General features: G+C 31.2%; 1 protein-coding gene across 1 annotated transcript; it reads right to left on the bottom strand.

Annotated features, from left to right (window-relative positions):
- Nucleotides 1-9,906: 9,906 nt before the first annotated feature.
- Nucleotides 9,907-10,503, bottom strand: LOC123896069. The gene has a single exon (XM_045946513.1). The coding sequence runs from the start codon at nucleotides 10,501-10,503 to the stop codon at nucleotides 9,907-9,909; it is 597 nt and encodes a 198-aa protein (XP_045802469.1).
- Nucleotides 10,504-12,457: the final 1,954 nt, after the last annotated feature.

Raw genomic sequence — 12,457 nt, 5'->3', positions numbered from 1 at the left:
GTCGAAATTTATCGATATAAAGTATCTTGTTGTGAAAGAGAGAGTTCAGGAGAAACAACTTTTGATAGAACATATAGGGACAGACTTAATGCTAGCTGACCCACTAACCAAAGGTTTAACACCTAAGGCTTTTCATGGGCATGTTGCTCGTATGGGTCTAGGTTTTGAGATTGCCTTAGATTAGTGGGAGTTTTTTCCTTATTTGTATTATGTTCTATATTTTGGTACAAACATTATGTTATGTTTGATTTTCTGCAGAAATAAAACTTATTATAAGATATTATTGTTATAACAATATTAAGTTTTTTTGGTTATGTGCAAATATTTTAATTATGAATTGCACCTAAGGAACTTCAGTTTGATCTCAATAAAGACTTCAGTTGGACCAGTTGGAAATAGACATGATTTAGAGATCACATTGCATGAAATTTCCATGTCACTCATCCATATCGATCTATGTCATCAAGTATATTGATGTGGTGGTCATCGGGGTTCCGTCATGTTATACGTCAGTGACGACAGCCGCGGTGGTCCCATTGTTGATGTATGAGGTGGACCAGATTGTAAAGTTGAAATCTAAAGATAAATAGCATTCGGATGCGCGCCTAAAGAACTATGATATAATTATTGACATATATTGCCCAAGTGGGAGATTGTTGGAATATTTTATTCAATTATTATATTCCAATAATTATTATGTGGGCATATATATTTATATTAATTATATTAGTTATTTATCAATTAAGAGCCTAAATTGATTAAGTGGTCAAATAAAGTTAAAAAGCTATTAGATTTCTATTTAGAATTAATTAATTATTTAATTAGTTAGATATGGGCTCAAATGGGTGGATGTCAGGATGGCCCATTTCGGGATAATGGGAACCCTAATGGGCCATCACCCTATATAAGGCTATGGTCCCCAATACACCGTACGTAAGCAAACACTCTCTTCTCCCCATCTGAAGAGAATCAAGGCATCAGGGTACCGGTTGAGGAAGAACCAATCTAGCCACCATCTCTTTGTGTTTCAGGATCACTGCAAAAGAACTTTTCATCATGGATCCAGGTATTCCTAAAGATCATCTTGTCGATCCTATAATTTTATACATGTTTCTATGACTATTTTGTTTCCGCACTAAAGTATATGTCATAATATGTTGAACATGTATATGTGTTTAATCCTAATTTAGTGATTTAAGTCTAACACTTTCTAGCATTCATCTTCTTTCTTTTTATTATTTATTGGATAAAAGTTTTATTTTACTTAGTGTCTCTATTTTATATTATGTATATCATTTGTAATTTATTATTTTTGATATAAAGAGAGGACCAAAGCCCATCTCATGTAATATTTAGTTGTTTAATGTAAATTTTCTTTTCATATTATTAGTGAAATATAGTTTTTCCTCTTTTACTAAATTTCATTTTTGACTCTCCGACATTAGTAATTTTAGCTTTCAAAAAGACAGGCCAAGTCTACCATGCGCAAGCCCTTTATGTTGTGTATGGTGCATAAGTATTGATTTATATTATAACGAATACGAATTTTATAAAATTCACCGTTGAATTGAAAGTTTATATCATATAAATCATCCATAAAAATTTTGAAAAAATTTAAAAATCATTTGAAATGTTATTGAGACTCATCAAGATTAACAGTTTATAAGTTTTTATTGAATACTGTTAATCTTGGTCCCTACACTGTTGCACTCTTGGCTTAAGCCTTAGTTGTTTAATGTAAATTTTCTTTTCATATTATTAGTGAAATATAGTTTTTCCTCTTTTACTAAATTTCATTTTTGACTCTCCGACATTAGTAATTTTAGCTTTCAAAAAGACATGCCAAGTCTACCATGCACAAGCCCTTTATGTTGTGTATGGTGCATAAGTAGTGATTTATATTATAACGAATACGAATTTTATAAAATTCACCGTTGGATTGAAAGTTTATATCATATAAATCATCCATAAAAATTTTGAAAAAAATTTAAAAATTATTTGAAATGTTATTGAGACTCATCAAGATTAACGGTTTATAAGTTTTTATTGAATACTGTTAATCTTAGTCCCTACACTGTTGCACTCCTGGCTTAAGCCTATGACCGACCATGTTCCTCTTGGAGTATGCATAATTGTCTTCTAAACCAATATAGTCTCCTATCTCATGATTTACCATATTACTAGAATCGTTTAGGCTAATTTTCACTTTTAGCTGAAGTTTCATAATCCAACATTTTTGGTTCCCCAAGTTTGAAAATATCCCTTTTGGCCCCCCTTAACTTCATCTTCAATTGCAAAAGTGAACTCCCCAAATTTGAAAATAGTACTTTTTGTCTCCCAAATTTCACAATCCGACAATTTGGCCCTCAAGTTTGAAAATAGTAAGTTTAATCCCCACAAGTTTTTTTTTTTTTTTTGATAAGCAAAATTGAATTATAAAGGAGTACAAGGGGTACTCAAACCCTTACAATTCAAAACAAATAATTATATGCTTTGTAAACATACAATAGGATTAGTGCACCAATCCGAAAAAGAATAGGTGGACTTGCGCCCTGCTCTTCCGCTAAACCAAATCCACGAGATCGCCGTAATATTAACTTCATCCCCACAAGTTTGTAAATGTTAATTACACATAACTGCTTTTATGATTATTGTTTTTTAATTTAATCAATAGTTATTTGTATTAATAATCGAAGCTTGCATCTAATACCTAAAAAGGTATGTCCTAATTAGTGTTTATTGGAATAAAATTAAGGTGAGCCTTTTTTTTTTTTGCAATTGCGGATGAAGTTAATGGACCAAGAGTGTTATTTTCAATTTTGGAGGGCTAAAATTGCCAAATCGTAAAACATAGGTGGCATAATTTAAAGTGCAATTTAGTCAATCGTATAAAGAACAATTAATACCCTATGTCATTTGATGAGTCTTGAGAGGCAATTCTCATGTTTTAAGAGCATCCATAATGGAGATACTCATTTTGGAGTACTTAATTGGGTTTCACGTGTACATATCACTCATTTATAATTTTTTAATAATAGTACCTAATCTATTATTTATATGTTTAGGAGTTTCTCTCTCATAGTCTTATTCCTATGTGGCACCATTTCATTGATCCATGTCTTATGTGGCATTCTAATATTTCTCCAATTCCTATGTGGCTAACTATGAAGGCCTTTGTAATTTCTCTAATACATGATGATATCATTTTACTTAGAATCTTTGGCTAATTTGGAAATTCAATCATTTCTCAATTATTGTTTATAAATCATATTTAATGCACCTATTAAAAATAATTTTAAAAGGAAATAACTCAAATTCAAATATAAATAATTATATCTCATTAATATATATATATATATATATATATATATATATATATATATATATATATATATATATATATATATATATATATTAATATAATACATAATATTATACATGAATTTTTTTTTTTTGTGAAAGTATTATATATGAAATTTTATAAATACCAAACAATGGAGTTTTTTTACGTAATATTTTTTTTTATATATCCCACAAGAGTTTTTTTTTATAGAAATTGCTCAATCAGGTTTTATGAACAAATGTCTATATATTAATATTTTGATACAATTGAAATTTTACTAATGGAAACTTTTGATTATTGACCAACTCATTTTTGGAATAAATATTGATTAAATTAAATCAATGCTGAAATGGATGGAAATTTCAAAAATTAAGGACCAAAAATCTACTATAGTTTCTATATATACGGGTCAACATGTAAGAGTGAGGGTCATTGAGTGTCTCAGCGCCCCTTCTGTATTTTCTCTTCTCTTCTCACCTTCACTACTCTTTTTTTTTTTTTTTTTTGACAGAATCACTACTTTTTTTTTCTATCTATTGCTATTGTTGGTTTTTTTTTAAAATAAAAAATCTATTGCTATTGTTGGTTATTTCTTATTTATTTGTTCAATGTAATTTTTGTTGCTCTCAAGCGGAATGAAATCTAAATTTTATTTGTTTTTCTTTGTAGGTATTTTGTTTACTTGTGTTAGGCTACAATAAGAGGATTCAACATAAAAAAGAGAAATCATTTTCTTCTCTAAAGTCAATAATATTTTGTAAACTTTTTTTTTTTTTGTAGAAATTGTAAACTTCTTTTTAAGAAGCCAAAATATTATTCATCTATCTTTGTAACTTTTATTTACTATTTGGATTCTTGCAGAGACTGATGAAGATGACTACGAGGGATAAATAACATCTGGATTGAGAACAGAGGAGTGGATAAAATATTCAAGTTTAATTCTACAATCAGAAAATTGTACTAATTTTGAGTAATAAATCTTTATTTGCAGGTCCATATACGGAAGAACAACATTGTTTGTTATTCAAATTAGGATTAAGTATTATCAATTGATGTTAGAGTTTTAAGTATTTATTTATATTTTTTATATTTTATTGTCATTTTTTTAATCATATGTTTACTTATTAAAAAAGAATTGTTGTTCATATTATTTTTTATTGGATTTAAATCATGCTTATAAATGTTTTTTTTACTATTATTTATAAATAAATGTTGTACTCTATTTTTTTATTTGTCTAATTTTTCATGTGATATTTAACAAATACACTGATAAAATAATAGAAACTCCTCGAATGACTATACTATAGAATGAATTGGAAAAATGTGGAATTGAGAAATTGATATGCTTAAAAAAAATTATTCTTAAACTTCATACTTATAAAGTAGAGAAAAATGTGTCATTGTCTGAAATATAAAAGGAATGAAGTAATTGACTTCATAGATTATTTTTCTATTTCATTTTATTATTCTATTAATTATGGTTTAACTTAACGCGGTTTTTCTAATAAAAAAAAATACATAGTGATTTGTACCAAACAAAATATTAAAATACGGGGGTATTGATAAAAAAAAAAACTTACATAGAGGTATGAAGCAAAAAATAACTTACACGGGGTGAGACATACATTTGTAGATTTTATTATATAAAAAATACGATATCAATTGAAAGCAGGGAAAGTAACAATGATTTTATATATATAAAAAAAGAATTAAAAGCAATAATATCATGTATTACTTTATTTTTATTCTCCATACATCACTGTAAAATAAACAAATAAAAATAAAAACAAATAGATACATTTTTTAAAATTTGCACATTAACAAATGAGATATGCTTAAAAAAATTATATAATTTTTTTTTTGTGTCAAGCAAATGACAAACAATTCTACTGTTCATTACTTTTAAATAAATAATATTAAAATTAAAATCGCCCCATTTTGCTTCTCAAATGTGAAATTTTTTCACACGGGGACATGAGATAAAATACTCCTGAAGAAAACAAATGTCAAAAGGAGAGAGATGACGATTAAGAACAAATATATTACCCGTTAGATTAGTTTTTGCATAATGACATTTTTTTTTATGAAAATAAAAGAACAAATATATGAACATGTGAGTTGGGAACGGGGAGTTGAGTATCACTCTCCATTATGCCATTTCTCCTTAAAATCTCCAAAATTTGGATCTTTTATCATATTTAAATAAACTATTACATTAAATATAAAATTAATTTTACAAATAATTAAAAAAATCACAATATTAAAATTTTAATAATCCATATTTTTCATGTGTGAAAAAAAATGATCTATATTTTTCATAGAACATTAACCCGGGCGATAACACGGGTAAGTTATACTAGTAAGTACTAAATCCCTCAAACCCAACATCTCTTAAAAATTTCTAAATAGGTTCCACCAATAACACATCTCACTAATAACTACACATCATTATAAATGGGACCCACGAAAACAAAATAGGTACTAATGCTTATTATAGAACTAGTACCTATTAGGTACTCAAATGAGTATTGCTCCAATAATAATACCTAATAAGTACCATGGATATCTAATATATACTATACCATTGGAGATGGTCTAAGACTCTTGTCCAATCTTATAGTTCTAACATCTGACTTCACCTATTGGTTCGTTGGTTGATGTCTTCGATTATGCATCACAGTCTTATAATCGCTAAATTCTATATTTACCAATATCAACCTCAAGTAAAGACAAAGTTTGTGAACTTTTTTGACCAAATCCACATAGGTTATTCCTTTGAGAGGTTGAAGAGGCCGATCATCAATAAAGATTCTTGCTTTCCACATTTTAATTACAATGCTAAGCCCATTAATTTGATTCCCCCACTTTTGATAATGATATTTTAATTAAGGAAAATGCTAACTAGTGCCCCCGAGGCACTAGTTAAGGATACTAATTATAGTAAAATTATATTGAAATTTGTGTAGTCAATGTTTGTAAAGTATAAAAAGTGTCATTTCCAATGTAAAAATTGCTTTTTTTGTATCCTTAATTAGTGCCCCGGGGCACTAGTTAGCATGACCCTTTAATTAACTGTTGTGGAGAAAAACATTCCTTACACCTTAGTGACAGTTAATGCCTTTTTTGAGGTACTTAATGATAATCATAATCTTCATCCACTATGGTGGTTAATCTATATTCCGGATTTTCCCAAGCACATCCAATTATGGATTTATTTTAAGGTTTTGTTTCTGGACAAAGTATTGAAATTGACTCCAATGTAGGATAATTTTATCCATCTTGCTTTGTTTTTTTTTAATTGTCATCTAACGCTGAATTTTGTTCCTTGTATTAATGTTCTTTTAACTTAATTATTTTTACATTATTTTTGTGAATTTTTAATTAGTCCCTGTATCATCTCAAACATGCGACATAGTGTAGCCAACAACAGGGACGGATCCAGGAGTTTAGTACACTGGGGGTCGAAAAATAGTAAAATAATCAAAATTAATGTAGGAATTTTGTTACAATGTTCATGTAATTTTTTTTATGTTATAGTATTATTTTTACGAAGTTCTTGTTTAATAGTGACTAAACGTCTTCGAGAAATATGTGGGGCACAAAATATGAGTTCTTCCCCCTCAATCTAATTTTGTTCATGTGCAAGAGCCAAATATCAATCTTTTGATCACTTACTTAAGAGACCCAAAACTCTTACCAATTGAAACAACAATTTTTTTTTAATTAAAATGCTATATTTTTAATAATTCAACACATATAATTGTTCGACAATATAAATATTTTTACACCATAAATACATATCAATTAAATTCATATTTATATAATCTAAATGATAAATAATAGATATAATTACAAATTATAATATACTAATTGTATATGATATATTATGTATATGTATGTAATTAAGGGGGAGGGGGGGCCTTGGCCACTGCTTGTCCCCCTCCAGGTCCGTCCCTGGCCAACAAGTCAGATGCCCTATAAATCACCCTTAGCCAAGGCCTTTTGCTGCAAAATAACATCCAACTCGGCCGGCCTAAGCGGGCCTCTTGTTGGGAATGAGATGATATACGAATCTGATATCTTCAAATACCACATCATGTAATCTTGGCCAACCCTTCATGGAGAGCAAGAGTGGCTAGCATTTTAGGAGTCATAACCTGATCCAAATTGTGGGCCCGCTACTGGTCAATATGCTCCGGAGTGGTCATGGGAGAAGCAAATGTACGAGGATGTCACAAAATGGTCTGGATGTAGCCAAATTGGCATAAAGCCCTCTATAGTAGATACCAGACCCTGATCGGCCCAATGTAATCCAGTCGAACTACAAGGAGATCCTCGTAACACATCCATGTCACATCGTATGGCATCATCTGATCCATCAACTTCCGCATAGACCTCATCATGTTTGTCTTCCCCTTTGTCGTCACAAATTTAGCAGCTCGTTGCATGCACTCCTCATATTTAGTGTCCTCCACCTCGTCGAAGTCCTCGAAACGGTGGTAGATCCAACATATTGCATAAAATTGAAATTAAATCAAAACAATTATTTTTTTAAAAAAATTAAATGGTTACCTACATCAGTGTCAAATACCCAGCCAAATACTTGCATATGTGGGGACGATGACAATACTTGTCAACTCCTATTAAATGAATGCCAATGTAGCAGTGCCCCAACATGATTGTCAATCAATTCCAGCTGGTGGTTCCAACTTCCAACCAAGAAAAGCAGGTATATCCTAATTGCGTAGCCACAATACATATCCATGGCGGCCTGATCTCCGTCCTTTTAAGTTGTTTTGCAGCTTTCGGGTGGAAGGAAATGATGCGCTTCAAATATGTAAACCATGCATGTGCTCCTTTAGTGGATGTCACCTAACGGTCAACATCAGCCGGTCTTGCCTCAATATATTGAACTATCAACTCAACACCCTCATTTATGAGTCGATTGAGCTAGCTTATCGACGTTGGATCTACCCACAATTCAGTATTAGTTAAAACTTTATAAAACCTAAGTAATCGATTTAAAGCCAATGAGCTATACAGATGATTTAATTATATTACTGTCATATCATATAAAATACATGTATGTATAAATTAACCCGACTTAAAAATAAATAAATAATCGATATGATTATATTAATATATGTTTTGTTGAACTATCATAGTGCGTCACAAATGATTTTTTATTTGGGTTCATTAATCCTTGGGGTGAGAGTTAAATCTCCAACCCATGCATATAAAAAAAATTAGTTGAAAATAAAAACACTCTTTTAAATGAATTTAGATCCTCTCTTTTTTTTTTAGTCCCTTTGCCTGTTTCTTTTATGTGTCTTTCCTCTCATCATTTTCTTCCCTCTTTTATCATTTCTTTATTTTTTTATTACTCTAATTTCACGCTCACAAAATAAAACTGCACTCCTGTTAACATTGCACATGAGAGGATCCAAATACGCGGCAATAACTTGGTTTGGTAAAAAATGTCATGTTAAAATAAAAAATAAAAGTCTGCTCATGTTTTTTTGGTTACGGTCTGCTCATGTTTAATTCCACGTATTGATTCCAAAATCTGATTTAATGGGAATTGTGGAAGTTAAAGTTCCACATTACTTTTATTTAAATTTAAATGAATATAAAATTAGTTACACTTTTTTTTTTGGTAAATATGTGATACCGCGCTTTGCAAAAGATGCAGTGTCACGCAATGCGACAAGACTTGTAAGACCATTATGTATTTTCTTATTTGGGAAAGGTAGATTTGGCTATCTCCATTTCTGTTGATCTTCTGTATGTATGAATAAATTTATTTCTTCCGAATCATTCATAAGAATAATTTCAGATCTATTGTTTTCTGAATTTATGCCAGTATCTTTATCTAACATTTAACTATTACCCTATAGATGCCCATAACAGTATTCTACAATTTTTGTTTAACCTAATTAATATGTGTGAAACCATTTGGATTTGGTCTAGTGGTGTTGGCTTGGGTCCTTGAAGTATGCTCTTCTCAAGGTCTCAGATTCGATTCTTTCTGGTGTCAATTTCGGTGGGCTAAGTCCACACGGAGCAAAAAAACTTTGGCTTTAAATGGGGTCCCCGCAAGTGAGCGGTGGGATTGGTCCCCTTGAATTAGTCGGTCTTAGAGTCGGATACCAAGTTTTCAAAAAAAAAAAAATCATATGTGTGATTTATTTGTTATCTTCATCTCCGGTATCCGGCTTACTGAACCTCCCAATATGATTTAGGGATCAATTCTGACATCAAGTAGTTTCAGCCATCTCCCAACCGCAGTTGTAGTAGGATCGAACCGTGATCTTTTCTATCAAGTTCAACGCCAATCACCACAGGACTAACTGACGATTGGTATCATACAGTGGCGATTCCAGAAATGTTATAGAGAGCCTAGGCAAAATTTTGGAGGGAATTTTATCAACCCAACTTCTGGATACAATAATATTTAAACCATGTTTCCAATATTTAAGTTTGGAGGGAATTTTTAAACAAGAAACAACAAGCAAGAGTACAACCCTGTTTCCAATATAATTAATGCTCAAATAAATAAGAGGCTACACAAACCAGAAAAAACCAGCAAAACATGAGTCAAATAAGAGGGATGAAATATAACATACCAATAGTGTAGTACATAAAACTAGGAGGCAAATTCTTTTCCGAGACTTCTTTGCGGTGAAGGTTATGATAATATCAACATCATCAAGTGACTTGAATATCTCCCGCTCGGTGTAACATATCATCAAGTCATTGAACCACTCATCATTGATCTTGTTGCGCAATTTAGTCTTAATAATCTTCATTGCGGAAAAAGCTCTTTCAACGGATGCTGTCGACACCGGTAATATCAAAGCCAACTCAATAAGTTTGTAGACCAATGGAAATACGAAATGTTTATCAGTTTGAACCATCTTCATAGCCAAACTTTGAACATCTCCACAAGTAGAAAATGAAACATGTCTTTTCACGTGAACTACATAAGTCTCAAGTTGCTCCCTTATTGTTCCACGGTTTACATCAGAAAAGGCTGCATGATAAATATCAGCAAGACGAGCAAACTTATTAACATCAAACTTGGAGAAAGAATTCTTGGGGTCAAGACATGAGAAACAATTAAGCACAATGTTACTTCCTTCACTAAAGCGGTGATCCATCTCCACACATATTTTGTCAATAGCAACATAAAAAATCTCAGCAAGATAATGATGAAGATTAGTGATAGTCCTCCCTTCTAGCGTAGAATGAGAAAGAGAAAGAGAAACCGATTCAGTGCCCTTCTTTCTTCTGTTTTGTTTTATTTAAAAAAAAATTAATAATTGGGCAGCCCAGACACGTGCCTGGCATGCCTGACGGTAAAATCGCAACTGGTATCATATGTGTGGTTTAGATTAATCTTTTATATTATAAGCTTGTATACACAAGCAAACACTAAACCCTAATTTGTTTTTCCTGTTTTCCCTCCATTTTATCTTGCAATTTTTATTAAAAAATAATACAATTTTGTCTTGACTAGGATTCGAACCTGCAACCCTTCAGTGCAAGGCAATATTTCCAACCACTATGGCAAGTATACCAATTGTGATTAAAATTATGTGCAATAATTGATAAGCACCGTCAATTTTAAAAGTATATCATATCAAAATTATTGTTGACTATATTATTCATCACGAAATATTTTTATGTCTTTCCTGATCAATGATTTTTTTCTATCGGATCATAAATTTAGATGATAATTATCATGTGAGATTTAGAAAGTTATTATCACGTGTGATTTGGAAAGTTATTATCAAACTCAATTCTGCTAAATCAATTTTTTTGCAATACAACCAAACACAACCATAGTCATGTCACTAATCACATTCATTATTTTGATTTTAACATTGCAGATTTAATATTAACCGATGATCAATTGATACAATACGAACTAGCAGATATTGAGATGATGTTACGTAGTTGTGGGAAGAGTTTAAAAGATTATCCTCCAATGCCTAGAGCAGACACATCATTAGTTCCTGATATACAAAATAGTTTAATACACGACGAATTGAATTATAACAGACAATCATTAGCTGAGGAACATGTTAGATTGATGTCAACTATGACTTCAGAGCAACGTAAAGTATATGACACAATCATGACAAGAGTTAACGAAAACAAACCTGGTGTGTTTTTTATTTATGGTTATGGCGGTACAGGGAAGACATTTATCTGGAGGGCCATTTCAGCCGCATTACGTTCAAAATGTGAGATAGTTTTAACAGTTGCCTCAAGTGGGATCGCTGCATTGCTTATACCTGGCGGTAGAATAACACATTCAAGATTTTGTATTTCTCTAAATGTTGACGAGTTTTCAATATGTACCATAGTTCCTAAAAGCCCTTTGACGCTATTAATACAAAAATCAAAGCTCATTATATGAGATTAAGCACCAATGATGCACAAGCATTGTTTCGAAACTGTTGATCAAACTTTAAAAGATATTCTCAAGTCTGTTGATGAAAAAAATAAACACATTCCCTTTGGTGGAAAAGTTGTTGTTTTTGGTGGAGATTTTAGACAAATTCTACCAGTAATACCCAAAGGTACAAGGCCAGAAGTTGTTCATGCTACTATTAATTCTTCGGTTCTTTGGAATTTTTGTGAAGTTTTAACATTTAGTAAAACATGAGGCTTCTCGGTGGTGCTTCGAGTGCAGACATTGAACAAAGAATATTGTTTTCTGAATGAGTTTTGGGTGTTGGCGATGGAGAAATTGGAGATGACAACGACGATGATTTAGAACTTGACATTCCATCAGATCTATTGATTCCAAATTCAGGTGATCCTCTTGCTTCTATCGTTGAAAGCACTTATCCCTAATTTTTACAAAACATGAACGATATAACATATTTCCAAAATAGAGCTATACTAGCTTCTAAAAATTCAATAGTCGACACAATAAATGATTATATGTTGGATTTAATTCCTGTTGAAGAAAAAACATATTTGAGTTATGATACTCCACTCACACAAAATGTAGACGGTCAAACAGTGGATGATGTTCATACTCCCGAATTTTTGAACACGATTTCTACGTCGAGACTTCCAAATCTCAAGTTGAGGCTTAAA

This window comes from Trifolium pratense, linkage group LG7 (genome assembly GCF_020283565.1).
Source record: "Trifolium pratense cultivar HEN17-A07 linkage group LG7, ARS_RC_1.1, whole genome shotgun sequence".
In the NCBI taxonomy this organism is placed as follows: domain Eukaryota; kingdom Viridiplantae; phylum Streptophyta; class Magnoliopsida; order Fabales; family Fabaceae; genus Trifolium; species Trifolium pratense.
The sequence above is the reverse complement of the archived record's forward strand: the minus strand, read 5'-3'. Positions and strand labels throughout refer to the sequence as shown.

What these genes read in the sequence shown, in the direction of transcription:
- LOC123896069 (XM_045946513.1), bottom strand. Translation starts at nt 10,503, where the DNA reads ATGGATCACCGCTTTAGTGAAGGAAGTAACATTGTGCTTAATTGTTTC.